This window comes from Lontra canadensis, unplaced genomic scaffold (assembly GCF_010015895.1).
Source record: "Lontra canadensis isolate GAN:19392208 unplaced genomic scaffold, GSC_riverotter_1.0 scaffold24, whole genome shotgun sequence".
Lineage (NCBI taxonomy): Eukaryota > Metazoa > Chordata > Mammalia > Carnivora > Mustelidae > Lontra > Lontra canadensis.
In genome coordinates this window covers 4686970-4703742 of record NW_022631018.1, presented here as the reverse complement: position 1 = coordinate 4703742, position 16773 = coordinate 4686970, and the positions used below count along the sequence as shown (strand labels likewise).

The following is a 16773-nucleotide window of genomic DNA, read 5'->3' as shown; positions in this document are numbered from 1 at the left end:
AAGCTAAGTGCAATAATAGACTAGACGTATGCATCAGGCAACATTAGAATGCTGCATCATGAAATGGACATAACACTTCAAGAGGACAAAGACAATGAAGTTATGACCAAAGAAGACAAGCCATGGTGGTATGAAGACTAGAAACAGTAATGGATGCCCAGCAGAAGGAACTAGAGCTTTCTAAGCCTAATGAGAAGTGTGGCGAGGAGGACAGAATTGCCGTCTTCAGTTATTCCAATGTCTCACAAGTAGAAGAAGACAGATTAGACCTCTTCCATGAATCCCAGGGAAAAAAGATAGGAAAAGAACTGTCAACATAGAAAAGTCTCAGGAAGGCCAATGTCAGCCTAAAAGAAGGAACAATCTTGAAAGAAAAAAAAAAAAAATTATGCCAAGCACTATTTGGCTGCTTTGGACAATAGTGCATTCCCTGGCCCGGGAAGATCTCAAACAGAGTTTGGAAAAATACCTGTGAAGATGTTTTAAAGGGGGGATTTCAGTACTGAGTATCTGCATGATTTTTGAAATCTCCTTCAAATGGAGATTCTGTGATTTCTGAAGATGAAAACTTAACAATCAACAAACTAGGTTTTCTGTTCATTTTGTTTGTTTGAAGTAAACAATATACAAATCTTCCTTTGCCAGGTGCCTTGTGCCTAAAACATGTTTCAATTTGGGAATAAATAAAAATAAAACTTAACCCCTCTGCCATCCTCCAACCCACTCACCTCACTGAGAAAACATTCCCAGAGGTACCATGCATCTGATGAAAGCATTTAGGGGCCACTTTCAGGATTCACCTTCATCCTTGACCCCACATTTTTCACTCCTGCCAAGTTACATACTTAATACCTCCCCAAAATGACCTGCAGGTTCCCACTGTGGAGATCTGGAAAGGCTATATGCTGGGATAGGATTCCACGAGGACACATGAGCCTTCCCATCTGGGGACCACAACCATCTCGATTTGGAAGTCCCTAAGCGTTTGTTATTTGTCCTGTTTCCTGACTCTGTCATACTTGAATTTCTGTTTTCCCATATTTGTTGGTTCCCAAATTCTTGTCTGATTTCTGATCACCTATTTTACCTAGAGAATTCTAAATATTCCCAACGGTTCAATCTTTCAGATATTTGGTAAATAGTTATAGTACCTTCCATGTGCCTAGAGCACTGTGCTAGGCACCTTAGCAAATACAAAATGCCATATGACCCTGGCAAGGACCTACATCTCAATCTGATAGAGAATATGAAACACGCACAGAAATAGCTATACCCCACGTCACGGTGTGCTAAGTGCTATTAAGAGTGGTAGGAAGCGGGGCGCCTGGGTGGCTCAGTGGGTTAAGCCTCTGCCTTCGGCTCAGGTCATGATCTCAGGGTCCTGGGATTGATCCCCATATCGGGGGGTTCTCTGCTCAGCGGGGAGCCTGCTTCCCTTCCTCTCTCTCTGCCTACCTGTGATCTCTGTCTGTCAAATGAATAAATAAAATCTTTAAAAAAAAAAAAAGAGTGGTAGGAAGCAAGTTCTGTCAGAGTTCACAGGGAGGTGAGATGCTGCAGAAAAATGAGATGTGACTTCAAGAGCGCTCTGCAAAGGCCTGATGCAATTGATGTGCTAATCTTCTAAAACCCTCAACTATAAAGTATGTAAAATATTTGGTTTAAAGAAGGACATAACTGTGAATCGGGAAAAGGATGTTCTGGAAAACTACGTCTAATATTCAACAGCAAATCAATGTCCCACGGTAGCCAGAGGGGTTAATCAATATTCAGTGTAAACCACACACCGGAAAATCATCCCTACTGTGAGCACAATCATTTACTCAGTCAACTAGAAAAATTACAATTATGAAATTGAAACTACATTTACTGCTTAGACAAGTCTTTTTGGAGATGTAGTTTAGGTGAAAATTGTTCATTAGAGTTCCTTTGGGTAATGTATTTCAATGGCACTTTATATTTTTGGAAACCTTTAGATTCACTGCCGATTTCAAATCTCAGAAGTACGGTATATCAGGAATAGGCAAATTTCTTCTGTAAACAGCCAGATAGTAAACAGTTTCGGCTTTACAGCTCCTAAGGTTTCTATCGCAACTAACTGCTCCAGTCAGCTGCTGTAGTATGGAAGTAGCCACAGATAATAGACACATGGATGAGTGTGGCTGGATGCCAATAAAATTTTATTCATAAATACTAAAATTTGAATTTTGTAAAATTTTCACACATCACAAAGTATTACTCTTTTGCATTTTTTGCAACCATTTAAAAACATAAAAGCCATTCTTAGCTTGTAAGCCACATTTGGCCAGCAGGCTATAGCTTGCTGACCCCTGGGTTGTCCAATCACTCTATTTACAGAGGAAAAAACAAAGGCTAAAGGAGACTAAGTATATTCCCAAATCAATAGCAATTCAGTTTATTAATGTCCACATGGAGAGAAATAATGAAGCAAGAGGAAAAACTGAGACATTTACCCACTCTCTCTCAACATTATTCACAGCATGGGAAAATCACATGTTATCTATAAATTTTGATTCCCAGGGCATAACAAGTAAATAATTTTTAAACTGTCCTTAGGCAGATTGGTTCCTGGTAAATGGAGCAATTATGGCTTAAATTTATATATATATATATATATATATATATATATATATATATATATATACACACACACACACACACACACACACACACACATATGTGTGTGTATTTTATTTTATTTTATTGTCTTTCTTAATTTATACTGGGTAGCAATCTCTAAGTTAACAACAACAAAAAACATTTGCCTAAAGATCTTGCAGTTCATATGATGAACCACACACTGCTAAATATTTATGAGTACATAAATATTTCAAAAGAAATGTGAATAGTTATTGATGTTGTTTAATCTCAGGGCTGCATGGAATAAGTACTCCATGTCACTGTGGGTACCAAGATGAAGGGTTAGGAAAATGTTGAAGAATAAAGCATTGGGAAACCCAGCCCCCCACTGGAATATCACTTACTTGAGGATTTAAAACGATAGAATACTAAATTTCAAAGTCATGGAAACCCATAGTTTTATAGCAAGAACAGAAATATACTTGTTCAAGACCTCCTAAAAGGATATGAGCTAAAAAACAAGTGTCAAGGAAAAAGATCTCTATGGTCCTTACTCTTCTGACAATTAAGCCTGTGGAAAAGAGAACAATTACATGATCCAAATTCTACAAAATTATGGAAGATCAAACTAGGGTGAACTGAGTTCGCCAAATCTGAGAGTATTTGAAGAATGAGAGGCCATCCCATTGACATACAGAAGACATACATTTAGAACGTAGGTGAGAACAACTTCCAATCAGGGAAGAGGTTGGTTGTTCGGTTGGGTTGTACAGTAGTAGTATTATTTTTCACTTATTTATTCCTTGAGTAGATATGGCTTGTGCAATAGACAAAGGTTCCTTTTTGGAAAATAATAAATAAAATCATCTTTAAAAAAAAAGAAAAGCCCTCCTTATTTCAAAGAGTGATACAGAAATAACTTCAAAATATTTAGAAAAAAATCACAGTGACAGGTACATGGACATTTGGGAGGCAAGGCCCCACATGCAAAGTGTATTCCCTTGCCCAGCACCCTTCGGGGGCTCACTAAAAGTGCTGGGTAAAGTCTGAACTCTTTGGAACTACCCCCTCCACTCTCCACCCAACCCTGTCTTCTGGCGGTCTCATCTCCTTCCCTTCCCTGTCCCCACCCACATTCAGTCATCTAGCAAGCTCCGTGGAGATTCCTCAGTGTGCCATGTTTTTAAAAGCCTTTACACAGGGACACCTGGGTGGCTCAGTCAGTTAAGCATCTGCCTTCAGCTCAGGTCAAGATCCCAGCACCCTGGGATGAAACCCAGCATCAGGTTCCCTGCTCCATGGGAAGCTTTACTCTCTCTCTGCCTCTGCCTGCTGCTTCCCCTGTTGTGTTCTCTCTCTCTCTCTGAAAAATAAGTAAGTAAAATGCAAATAAATAAATAAATAAATAAATAAATAAATAAATAAATAGCTTTACACATACCCTGTGCTCTGGGCAGCTCCTCCTTTCAAGCTCAGTCTTACTAATACCTGCTCTGAAGGTCTGTGCTCCCTTCTCTACCTCATTTTTGCTTCTTTCATAGCACTTACGACTTGAATGCTCTGTTTAGGTTGTTTGTCTCCTGTATGGAAGATGATCTCCCCCGGGCATGGGAAAGAGTGCCTTTAGTTTTCATATCCTTGAGGCCTAATGTGATGCCTGAGGCACATCCATAACTCATTAAGCTGTTGTCTAATGAATCCACTGCCCCTGAGTCCTCTCCTGACTCTCTACCCTTCCGGCCACAAAAAGAAGACGGACTGGAGGTGAGGATGGGAGGATGGTGGGTAATTCTGACATTGCATTCATTGACAGACATTTATTGAGCCCCTATTATGTGCCAGGCACTCTTCTAGGAGCCTGAGATACCTTAGTAAGCAGAGTAAATGAAGATCCCTGCCCTTGAAGATCTCACATTCTAGCTGGGGACATGACAAAACAAACATAACAAATAAGGAAATAACATGCTTTGTTAAAAGGTAATAAGAGGTGGGGCGCCCGGGTGGCTCAGTGGGTTAAGCCTCTGCCTTCAGCTTGGGTCATGATCTCAGGGTCCTGGGATGGAGCCCTGCATTGGGTTCTCTGCTCGCCAGGGAGCCTGCTTCCCCTTCTTTCTCTGCCTGCTTGTGATCTCTGTCTGTCAAATAAATAAACAAAATCTTAAAAAAAAAAAAAAGGTAATAAGAGGTAAGGGGGAAAGATATAAGAAGAGCAGAATAAGGGGGACTGGGAGTGTGTGAGCTGCAATTTAAATTATGTGATCAGGGGAATAGGATCTGCCAAGTAAACAATGAGAAAGTTACAGTTGGGCAAAAACTTTGAGGAGGGTGAATTAGACATGGGAATATGTGGGGGAAGGGCATTCTAGGCAGAGAGAACATTTAGCATGAAGCCTCTAGGGTTGAAGCAAGGAGTTCAGTAAGTCTCGCTAAGAATGAGGTGGAAAAAGCTGTGTAGCGGGGTGAAGGGGAAAGGTTGCCAATCATGGAGACCTTGCAGGTCATTTTAATGACATTGACCTTGAATGAGATAGAGAGCCATTGGAGGATTTTGAGCAAAGGGGCAACATGATCTGACTTAGATGTGGCTTACATTTAGAAAGGATTGCTTTGGCTATTTTTGTTGAGGACTGAGTATTGGGGCCAAGGGTAGAAGCAGGGAGATCAGTTAAAATGCTATTGAAATAATGCAGGTCAAAGATACCAGTGGCTTATACCAGGGTTGTAGATATGGAAAAGTGGTTGGTCCTACCTGTATTTTGAAGACAGAGAGATCCAAAATCATTTGCTGACATAGATGGGGGTGTCCAAAGAGAGAAAGATGAAGAAAGTTCACGGTTTAAGACCTAAGCAACTGGAACAAGAGCAAAACCATATGCGTGTGGTCTTATCTAGGGGCTCTACTTCACTCACCCTCTTTCGACGGTTTGGTAAATATTAAAGGAGGTCAACATGTAGCAGCATGGCTATCCATGGGGTGGTAACATGATGCAAAGGTAAGTAGGAAAAAAGAGCTATTTAAGCTGCCACCCCGTCCATAGGTTAGCCTCTAAGTCTTGCTCTTTTCTACCTCTTCCTCCTACTCTCTTCTCCCCAGAATTACAACAACCTTCCTGAATGGCTCACTTGTCCAGAACTAAAGAGAACCGTGTGATAAATTAAACAGAAAACAGTTTAATGGTAGTAGAGTTTACAGAAGCCCTGGAAGAAGGTAGCTCCACTACTAAAATGATAATGTGGAAAATGATGATGCCGGTAGTGGTTACAATATTTGCTTTTGCTGCAGAGCTCATAGATCATGGAGATATTATCCAGTATAAGAGGTGGAGGGAAGATGCCAATGTCAGGGGGATGGCCTTGGTCAAACTATGTAACTTTTTTTTTTTTTTTTTGGCTAAAATACTTCTGAGGCTATCTGCCAAACTGTATCCAAAAAAAGCAAATTTGTTCCTTGCAATGGAATGTTTATAATGGGAAAACCTCTGGCAATGGAAAACTTCCTTCCTTGTAAACTCATGCTTCATTTACATATGCTGAGATATGGAACATGTCCATAAATAAAGTTATGTAATTCTCTCTCAAATAAATTCCTATATCCCAGTTCTTAGTCTGTTACATCGAATCTTAGGAATTCCTTTAAATGCCTTGTTTAACCAAAATTCTATGTGTTTAATATTGTTTTTAAAAAGGTGGTATTGAAAAAAATTTAAAAAGGTGGTGTTGAAAAAATATTTAATGCATTTCTTTGTGTCCTTAGGATCTTCTTGAGCAGTTCAGGATGATTTGAAAACTTAAAAAATGCACAAGAGGGGCGCCTGGTGTTTCAGTCAGTTAAGTGTCTGCCTTGGGCTCAGGTCATGATCTCAGGATCCTGGAATGGAGCCCCACATCAGGCTCCTTGCTCAGTGGGGAGTCTGCTTCTTCCTCTCCCTCTGCTCCTCCCCGCATTTGTGTTTTCCCACTCTCTCTCTCAAATAAATTAAAAAAAAAATCTTAACTAGAATGTGTATGTTTTATAGTGTCATTAAATATTCATTAAACACTGTATCTGTGGTGATATTATAAAATTTACACTTGAATCTTTTCTAAAGAAACAATTTATTTCTAAGATTTTATTTTTAAGTAATCTCTACATCCAATGTAGGGCTTGAATTTACAACCTTGAGGTTAAGAGTCATATGCTCTACTGACTGAGCCTGCCAGGTGCCCTTTAAAGAAACACTTTTAAAAGCAGGTATGGGTGTCCTGGGTGGCTCATTCGGTTAAGCATTGCTTCGGCTCAGGTCATGATCTCTGGATCCTGGTATCAAGCCCTGTGTCATGGCACCCTGCTCAGTGGGGAGTCTGCCTCTCTTTCTCCCTCTGCCTTTCCCCCCTGACCCCGCTTGTGCTGTTTCTCTCTCACAAATAAATAAAATCTTTTTTTAAAAAAGTGGGTTTTCATTTCTCTTTCCCAGTCATCCATATACTACTTTCGCAAATATTGCCTATCAATAGAAAATAACAGAAAAGATAGAAAATCCATCCAGTTTTGCATTCTCCTCTTACGTCTAAGGATATCTCTGAAACAGAGGAGTCCAAACATGAGGGTTAGCACGTGTTGTTTTTTAGTTTGCCTCCACACTTCTAGACTGTTCACTTGCCTTAGTCTAACATTGGAAATGTGTATAGAAATGTTTCTCTTGAGATTTATAATATTTAAAAAAATTTTTTAAAGACTTTTATTTATTAGAGAGAGAGGGAAAGGAGGGTCAGAGGGAGAAGCAGACTCCCCATTAAGCAGGGAGCCCGGAAGCAGGACTTGATCCAGGGACTACGGGATCATGACCTGAGCTAAAGGCAACGCTTAACTGACTGAGCCACCCAGTCACCCAAGATTTGTAATATTTTAAAGGATGTTCCTACTAAGTAATAATTCAAGCTTCGTCCTAAAAGGCATATGAACGAACCCTCTATTTCTGGTAGTTCTAAGCATATCTTCTAATAAAAGGCTTAGACATGTAGAATAAAATCAAGTAAAACAAAAAGAGGAAGATACTGAAAATGAATATTTCTTCATTTCAAAACTGTTAGAACATCAACCCTCTTGGTTTTATCTTATTCCTTGGTTTGGGATGAATTATAGATGGGATATTTGCCTCTCATAGCTAGCTTGTTCCACATGAGGCTCAGTTAATCAATTCAGCAGGAGAAAGTAAATCAAACACCTGTTCATGTGAGCAAAAATGTCCAAATTTTCTTTTTCAGGCATTATTTTCATGTTATGAGCAGACAGAGCTCCTGCCAGTGAAACTACTGTGATTGATCCATGAGTTTCCATTAATGGACTTCTAACTTATCAATGAGTTAGAATGCCCAAATCCACCTGAAAAATATATTACAGCCATTATCACAGTGGTGGGCAAGTTCTAGAATGGTCTTTGGACTGTATTAACTATTCCCAATTTCACAACCTTAATATTAAGAAAGAGTCAATTTTAGGACCTTGATTTTCTCCAAGTCCATATTTTTTAAAAAGGCAGTATACCCTTTCTTATCTTTTTACTTCCATAATGTTAATGAATTTCAGTATTGTTCTCATAAGAAGAACTTTGAATAATCCAACCAGAACTTACTGGGAGCTTTTATTAGAAGATTCAGATGTCCCAGCGACAAAGATACTTTGAATTTAAGTATTTCCTTTTTTTGCATCAGTGCTGGGTTAGAACACATATTTCCAAAATTTTAGAGTAAGTATGAATCTTCACTTTCCCCACCAACCCTAAATCTACTTCTCTTCCGGTGTTCTTTATTCACCTACCTTGGACAGAAACCTGAGAGTTACCCTGGTCTGCTTTGCCACCAATCACCCACTAAGTCTCCAAATAATCATCCCTTTTACATTTGAGTGACAAATGCGCTCACTCTCCATCTCAAATACCACCAGTCTGGGTGAGGTGACCATCTTCCCATACGTGAGCTCTGTATTGCTGAAATAGGTGCTTAGCTGGTCACTACATTTTTATTTTTGCCCTTTACCAATCTATATTCAAAATTTGATTAATTCATAACTTTGGAGATACAATTATGACATTCCTTTACTTTATTTATTTTTTTTTAAGATTTTATTTATTTATTTGACAGACAGAGATCACAATTAGGCAGAGAGGCAGGCAGAGAGAGAGGAGGAAGCAGGCTCCCTGCTGAGCAGAGAGCCCGATGAGGGGCTCATCCCAGGACACTGGAATCATGACCTGAGCCTAAGGCAAAGGCTTTAACCCACTGAGCCACCCAGGTGCCCCAACATTCCTTTACTTTAAGAACCATGCAATGTTTTGTCATTGCCATTGGGATAAAATTTAAATTCCTTAAGATGACTTACAAGCCTTCATAATCGATCAGACTTCCATCTACCTTTCTAGTATTATCTCTTACTCCCCTTCTCCTTAACCCATCCTTTGTTCTAATATGTCATGGTTTTCTGTCTCACTACCCTAGCTCTTGTGCACGGTTGATTCCACTACCTGGAACAAGATTCTGTAGACCTGTTTATTTTTTATTTACTCAACAACTGTGATGGAGCAAAGACTTGCTACTTGCAATTGTTATTTATATTATACTATTACAGAAAACCTATTCCATGCTAGGTACTAGGAAATAAATCAATAATGAAACCAGGCATGGTTTCTGTTCTAACAGAGCTTAAGGTCTAGCATGGAAAACAGTCATTAAGCGCATAATGAGATGAGAGTTATGGCATGGAAAGTACAAGCTGGTATGGGATCACATGTCAGGGTAACCATACTTAATTTATAAGTCAGTGGAGGTTCCCTGAGGAAGTACCACTGAAGCTAAAATCTGAAGGATTAGTAGATGTTAGTTGGGATAACAGAAGAGTGGGGAGGAAGGAGGAATTAGGGGAGTGGTAGAAAAAAATGTTCCAGCAACACAATTATATGGGAAATATTTAAGTACTAAGAAATAGCTTTTCCTTGTTAGGTATAAGATGTTGGGAACAGATACCTTTGTTGAATATATTTCGTTGGTTGCCCGTGTTACCAAGAACACAAATTCACAAAGTTTTCATTACCCTTTGTTAATAACTAAGTTCAGGTGATTCTTCCTTTCATAAGTTTGTTGCAATTAAAGGAATAAAGAGGAATTCTGGGTGAGAGAGAGTCTAGATATTAGAAAACTAGTTTTATCTTGACTTTTGCATATGACCTTGACCAAATGACTTACATCTGTACCTCTCCTTTGTCATTTGTAAAAGGGAGATGATATTATCCAGTTCAACTTGCAGGGTAGGATCAAATAGAATAATGGTGCCAAAAGTATAAAGTACCACTTTGTGCTTAATGTTCTTTTTCTACAGGCATTTCAAGCATATTAAACAGTTTCTTGATTTCTGACAGTTCTTTATATCAGTAGCAACTCAAATTCATTTTTCTTATGATTTCTAGTTGTAGCAATAGGGTCTGCATTTCAAATTCCACAATAAATTTAAAAGCCCTCTTCATTACCCTTGAAGAGGGACAGAATTGGATCATATCTCTTTTCAAAAGACCCATTTGTTCAAAGTAAAAATATTTTGAAGTAGAGAAACTGAAAAATCCTGTTATTTTGCAATCATCAAAAAACAGAATACATTTCTGCTGTGATCAAGTCCTTCAATTCCTTCATGGCAAAACTTATCTGATCAGTCCTTTTTTACTTTTCTATTTAAACTTATTATCTTATTTCCCAGGGGTGAATTTGTTGACAAACATAGCAATATAAATGCAAAAAAAGTTATACTGAAATATAATCTCTACATACTTGAGTATGTAGAGATCTTGTGAGTTAGAAAAAAAAAAAGACTTCTAGTGTCTTGTTAGTCTCATGTAATAAGGCAGACCCACAAAATAAAACACTGCTAGTTTATGAATTTACTTTGCCAAATATTCACTTATCCCTGAAAACATTTTAGCTATAGTTAAGTATATAAGTGTCAAATACCTCCATCACAAACATTAAATTTTTCTATGTGTTTCTACAGCCACAATTAGGAATATCAACTTCCCTTTCCTCAAAGTAAAAGGAAAAGCTCATTCTAAAATATTTTACAAATACTGAGAACTGTGTAAGAATTACTTTGCAGAGATGAAGAATGAATTATTAGTTTTTATTATTTTTTTTTTATTTATTTGACAGAGAGAGAGAGAGATCACAAGTAGGCAGATCACAGGGAGAGAGAGGAGGAAGCAGGCTTCCCATTGAGCAGAGAGCCTGATATGGGGCTTGATCCCAGGACTCTAAGATCATGACCTGAGCTGAAGGCAGGGGCCTAACCCACTGAGCCACCCAGGCGCCCCGAATTATTAGTTTTGAACAACACATTTCTTTTTGTTTATAGTCTTTCTCTTTTTTCTTTGGTAAGCAGTTGGATTTCAAAATACAGGAACTTTGTTAAAGATGTCTAATTTCAAAGTCCTGTTCCTGTCTTTAAAAAAAAAATTCAGTTACAAATATCAGGGACCTTAAAGAAAGCTTGATAACTTTATCGAATTATTTCTGTACTGTCGTGGAGGAGATTTTAGAAGCCATTTAAAAGGAGAAAATAGTTCATGGACAACTGATTTTGTTAGAGATGGAAAAAAGCTCTTAAAATGCATATTTAGGAATCTCATTTAGTTGATGACCAATTTAATTCTAATCTCTGTTAGTTTATGTTTGAAGGAAATGGAGTTCATGGAATTATGCAGCCAGATCAGTGAGCACTTGTTCCTGCATTTGGTCCAGGGCAAAGGCCTCTGCAAGAGGAATCAAGAATGTGGGCTTTAAGTCTCCATGCTGCCACCCACTCTTCATTTCACCTAAGCCTCTTAAGAAAGTCACTTCACCTCCAAACATCAGCTTCATATTTGTAAAATGAAGATAATGATGCCTTTCGGGTAAGCTTGTTTATTAGGAGTAAGTGAAATGAAAAGACTTTGCAAACCAGAAACTACAGAAGTAAATCACAAAATTTATCATGAGCTCAAATTCTCACAAGAGATTCTACAAAGAATAGTTTTAATATGTATTTTGTGTTCTTGTTCTTGTTTCCTTTTCATATGTATATGTGCTAAATCCTTCATTAGGTTATAAGCTCCTTAAAGCTACCCTGAACATCCCATATCCTCTTTCCACGTTGCTCTTTGGATTACACATAAGTAATGGACGATCATAAAGCTTTGTGGACAGATAGTCTCTCTGATTCCTCAGGTTCAATACCAAGCAAATAGTCACAACTGTCAGAAAGTCTTCTTCTACCTGTTCTATGTCTAAACCTGCTTGCTGTAATCCATGACTATTTCCACATATTCTACCCTCTAAACTCCTGGGGAATTGGTGGGTCAACACCGACTTAACAAAAGCCTTTATACTGTTAGCAAACTCTTTTCGGCTGCAAGACAGAATCCTCAGTTCTTGATTTAAAATTTTTTTAAAGATTTTATTTATTTATTTGACAGACAGAGATTACAAGTAAGCAGAGGCAGGCAGAGAGAGAGGAGGAAGCAGGCTCCCTGCTGAGCAGAGAGCCCGATGCGGGGGCTCCATCCCAGGATCCTGAGATCATGACCTGAGCCAAAGGCAGAGGCTTTAACCCACTGAGCCACCCAGGTGCCCCTCAGTTCTTGATTTAAATCCACCCCTTTTTGCAATCCAAAACAAGTGGAATTAACTACTTTAGCCCGAGGAAAAAAGGAGTAGCTCCCCGCTCACTAAAGATTTCTAGTGCCAAGGAGTTCCAGAGGAAAGCCCAATCCTGCCTTGTCAACAGAGAGGAATAAAGTAGAGCGACATAAAATGGGTAGAGGAAATATGGACAGAGAAGAAAAGCAGGACTCTGGTAAAGACCTCTGTGAAAGTATAGTGTTCCTAGGGCACTGATATTCCCTTAGATGAATGATGAGATGCTCTGGTCTATTCTCATGCTTAAACAAAAGTCTTTATTTAGTAGGTAGGCTAGCATTAGCTCCTAGTAAGACACTTTTATAAAAGTTAAAGGGATGGTGAGGAAGGGATGGCTACCTCTCAGTCTCCCTCCTTGGATCCTATTAAAGTGCCTACCTGAATCTGCCCTCAGCTCAAAGTAGTTCGATATTCTTTTCATGAGGTTTTTAATAAGCGGGCCCAGTTCAACGCACCTTTTAGGTTTAACAGAAGAGTATTTTTAGTCAAAGCCACCTCGCCCAGTCTTTACCGGTATGATGTGACTTTCATTAAACAGCCCTAGGAGGGCTCACACAATCCTCCGGCTCAGGGTAAACACGTGTGTCCAAAGCCAGCTCCGGCGCGCCCCGCGCTTCAGCACCGCCGCCTCTGGATAGCGCCGTGCCGGCCGGCTGGCGCAGGGCCTCCCCGTTCTCTCATCCCTCTCCAGTCCACTCTCTCTCCTCTTCTCGTTTCCTTCAGCGCCAGGAAAAAAGCACCCCCAACTTCCAACCTCTACTCTATGCCTGCTTCTAAAGTGACCTCCGCGTCCCTCCCTCGGTGTCTAAACGCGCACGCCCCCGTGCCGTTGGGTCCTACCGGAGCAGCAGAGAAGCCGCGTTCACCGGTGGCCCGACATCTCCAACAGGCATCGATCACATTTCCGTTGCCCCTGCTGAATCCCAAACCAGCAGCCGGGAGCCACCGCTCGCTCCCTTTCTCTCCACGCCCCAAAGCCTCCAAGAAACAAACGCTCAGTGATGCGCGCTCCCCCCGCCCCAACTCGCGCGCGCGCGCACACACACACACACACACTCACACACTCACATATTCACACTCATACACACTCTCGCACGCCGCAAGCCTTCCGGGTGCCATCGCCGCCCTGGGCAGAGCCTCAGCCAACTTGGGCCGGGATCCATCAACACTCGCTTGAAAAGGGCTGCCCGCAGCGGCCGCCCCGCCCCCTCCCCCTCCCCGGCAGCGGGTCCCGGCAGCCAAGCCCAGGCTGGCCCAGTCCCCCAGCCCCTTCACTCAGCCATCACCTCGCGCGGGCAATACACGGTTCACAACCCTCAAACGTTCGCCCCTGGGCCGCCCTGAACCATTAGTCAAACCCTAAATTAATCTCTTCGAAGCCCCAGCCCTGCTAGTGTGTGAGTGTGTTTGTGCCTCCAAAGCATATACATCATTTAACTCCTTCGAGCTTTCCACCCATCCTAAACAAACAGCACGTTATCTCCAACCCCCTCTTGCCTTCTCCGCGACCCAACCTCTAACCCCACCCCGATCCGCAACAGCCAAGTGGCCAAACTACCACACCACCGCACCCAGTTCTGGAATCTCGACCTCCCACCGGGTCCAAACCCACAGTCACCTCGGGCCCGTCCCCTCCCCCACCCCTTGGTCCCCAGCAAGCCGGGTCTGGCCGGAGCAAGTGACGCCTGGGAAGCGCAGTCAACGTCCCTTCCCAGGAGCCGGGAATAGACGGGCTGACCTCCCACCAGTGGGATGAGCCGGCGCATCCCTCCAGAGGGGCACACGCCTTACTGTTCTGTCGCCCTGGAAAATACAGGTGCCGGGGAAGAAATGAGGCGGAAGCAGCCTCCGGGGGTGGGCGGGAGGACTCACCGAACATCTGAATGTGCCCTTTGGTGATGGGATTGAAGCTGCCGCAGGCAAGCAAGATTACGTGGGTCTTGGTGGTCTCGGTCATCGTGCGGGTGGGTCCCTCGCGCTGGTCCGGGGGTCGCCTCTTTTTTTGTGTCTCGATAGGTCTGCAGAGGGAGAAAGGAAGGCGAGGCTCCGGCGGTGGATGCTGTGGACTCCAAGGAGCCGCTCCAGACGCAAACCGCGTCACTCCCCGCCTCCCCTTAACGCTTGCAGCTCCGGCAAGATCCGAGGCCGCTTTTGTGTGGCTCCGCTCCGTCCTTCTCTTTTTAGCTTTTTTCGCGTCTCTCGTCCAGGTCTCCCACTCCTCCCTTTTTTCGCCCCCACCCACCTCACTCCATCACGCCCTTCCTTAGTGTTTATGTACAAGGCAAGACATGGTACCCAAGCCCAGAACCACGATACTCAACAGCATGGTGTGAGCTCTTTCTCTTACCTCCTTCTGACTTTTCCTCCCACAGGCTAACATTTTTCTGTCCACATCTACTTTCTCTAACATTTTCAACTCTGAAAGTGTTTGATCTTAAGAATTGTGGGGTTTTTTTTTTCTTCCTCAAAATTTTTAGTAAGAAATGACAATGGTTCATGTCAGGAATACTAATTTCTCTTTCTCCCCCCCCCCCCCAATCTGATGATGGTTAACTGTTGAACTGAGTCTAGATCTTCACCTAGTGGTTGCCAAGAGGGGGAATCTGAATCCCTCCTCTGGAATCATGGACCTTTCTGTAGGGTGAGGCAATGCCGAGAACATGTATGGGGCAGAGTTACTAACGCTGTATTAGGAAACTATGTGATCCTGTCAAACAAGCTGTCAAAGTTGAGACAAAGGTTTACCCACTCAACAAGTGTTTCTTGAGTGCTCACTATGTGTGAGGCCCTGTTATAAACCCTGCTGGTAAAGCAAAGTCCTTGTCTTCATGGAGCTTACATTCTATGGGAGGGAGATGGGTGTGGTAAGCAGAGGAGGAAAATACCAGATGGCAACTGTGCAGTGCACAATCAGTGGATGCCATTCATTCTCTGGCAGAGCAAAAGGTGAACTGGGGCAGGGCAGGGGGCACTTTAAATCCAGGAGTCAGGGAAGGCCTCTCCAGGGGGGTGAAATTCAAACTGCAACAAAATGACAAGGAACTGCTAGTACACATATTTTGGGAAAGGGAAGGGCGTGTTGTGCTCATAGATGTGAAAGAAGGCCAGCGTGATGGAGAGTGCATGAATAAGGGGAAAACGCTAGGAGACAAGATTGGACTGTCCTGAAGGTCAGAATGGAGCAGGGCTTGGAGGCTAGGAAAGGATTGGGATGTTTTTCTAAGTGGAATAACTTAGAGAAGAATAACAAAAGGAAACCACTGAAGCTTTAAGCAGGGGAATGATGAGTAATTTACGTTTTTATAAGATCACTCAGTTGGTAGGCAAAAAGTAGAAGGGCAAGGCAAGCATTTAGGGAATTATTTTATTTTATTTATTTATTTGAGAGAGTGAATAAGCGGAGGGGAGAGGGAGAGGCAGAAGCAGGGCCCACACACTGAGCCGGATGCAGGGCTCCATCCCAGGGATCCAGGGATCCAGGGATCCAGGACCACGATCTGACCTAAAGGCAGACACTTAACTGACCGAGCCACCCAGGTTCCCCAAGCACTTAGGAAATTTTGTTGGTAGCCTAGGCTAAGTGGAATTGTCCTTGGACTAGGATTTATAAAGGTAAAGTTGATGAGAAGCAGATGGTCTCAGGGCAAATCTGATAGATAGAATTAATTGTTTTTGCACAAGGATTGGACGTGTAAGGTGAGGTAAAGAGAAATCTAAGAAAATGTCTAGAAATTTGGCTTAGGCAAAGAAGTGGACTTGATTGAGGGTCAAAGATTGAGAAAATGGGGAAAGAAAGTTTGAGAGATAACCAGGTGTTCTATTGCGATACCTATTAATTCTTATTTTTTAATGGCCTTAAAAAGTTGAGGTATAATTGACGTATAAGGTATTAATTTTAGGTGTACATAATAATTCTGAACTTAGAGATCCACAAATACAAATATTTAGCTTTCCTGGGCTTTGAGATTCTTGAATAAACTGCTACCCTATATTAGTGGGTTGGTTGGTGTTTCTTATCCAAGATCACATGAATATTTGTGCAGTAAATATTTGCTAAATTATGCTGAATAGCAAATCAACCCTAATGTGCATAAGATCTCCAGTTCAGATAAAAAAATCCTATGAATTGATGTACTCTTACAATGGGGTTTATGTCTTCCCTGGCATGGGATGCTGGTTAGTGGGGTAGAAAGAGCAAGAGATATTGAAGGGAAACTGACTTGGGTATGAAACTCTTGACATTAGCTGGGCAATTAGCATAATTATACTTAAGCAATAAATATTTATGGGGTGTCTGCCATGCGCCAGGCACTTGTTTTAGGGACTGTGAATAAAACAAAGTCCATACTTTAATGGAGCTCACACACTAGAGGGGAAAACAGACCATAGAAAAATAAGCATAATGGCGATAGATACCCAGTGAAAAATAAAGCAGGGTAAGAAGAAAAGGAAAGGGGAATCCTCCTTTCTGTTAGGTGG

General features: G+C 41.6%; 1 protein-coding gene across 3 annotated transcripts in view; it reads right to left on the bottom strand.

Moving 5' to 3' along the window:
* NMNAT2 (nicotinamide nucleotide adenylyltransferase 2) overlaps window positions 1-16773 on the bottom strand; it is a 188365-nt gene that overhangs the window by 134239 nt on the left and 37353 nt on the right. For 2 of the 3 annotated variants that reach the window (XM_032862672.1, XM_032862673.1), the window contains one exon: window positions 14167-14312. In XM_032862672.1, coding sequence (XP_032718563.1) covers window positions 14167-14251 — 85 coding nt within the window. In that variant the 5' untranslated portion in view covers window positions 14252-14312. Of the gene's footprint in view, window positions 1-14032; window positions 14102-14166; window positions 14313-16773 lie in introns of those variants that run through there. The other variant, XM_032862674.1, reaches the window with a different exon arrangement.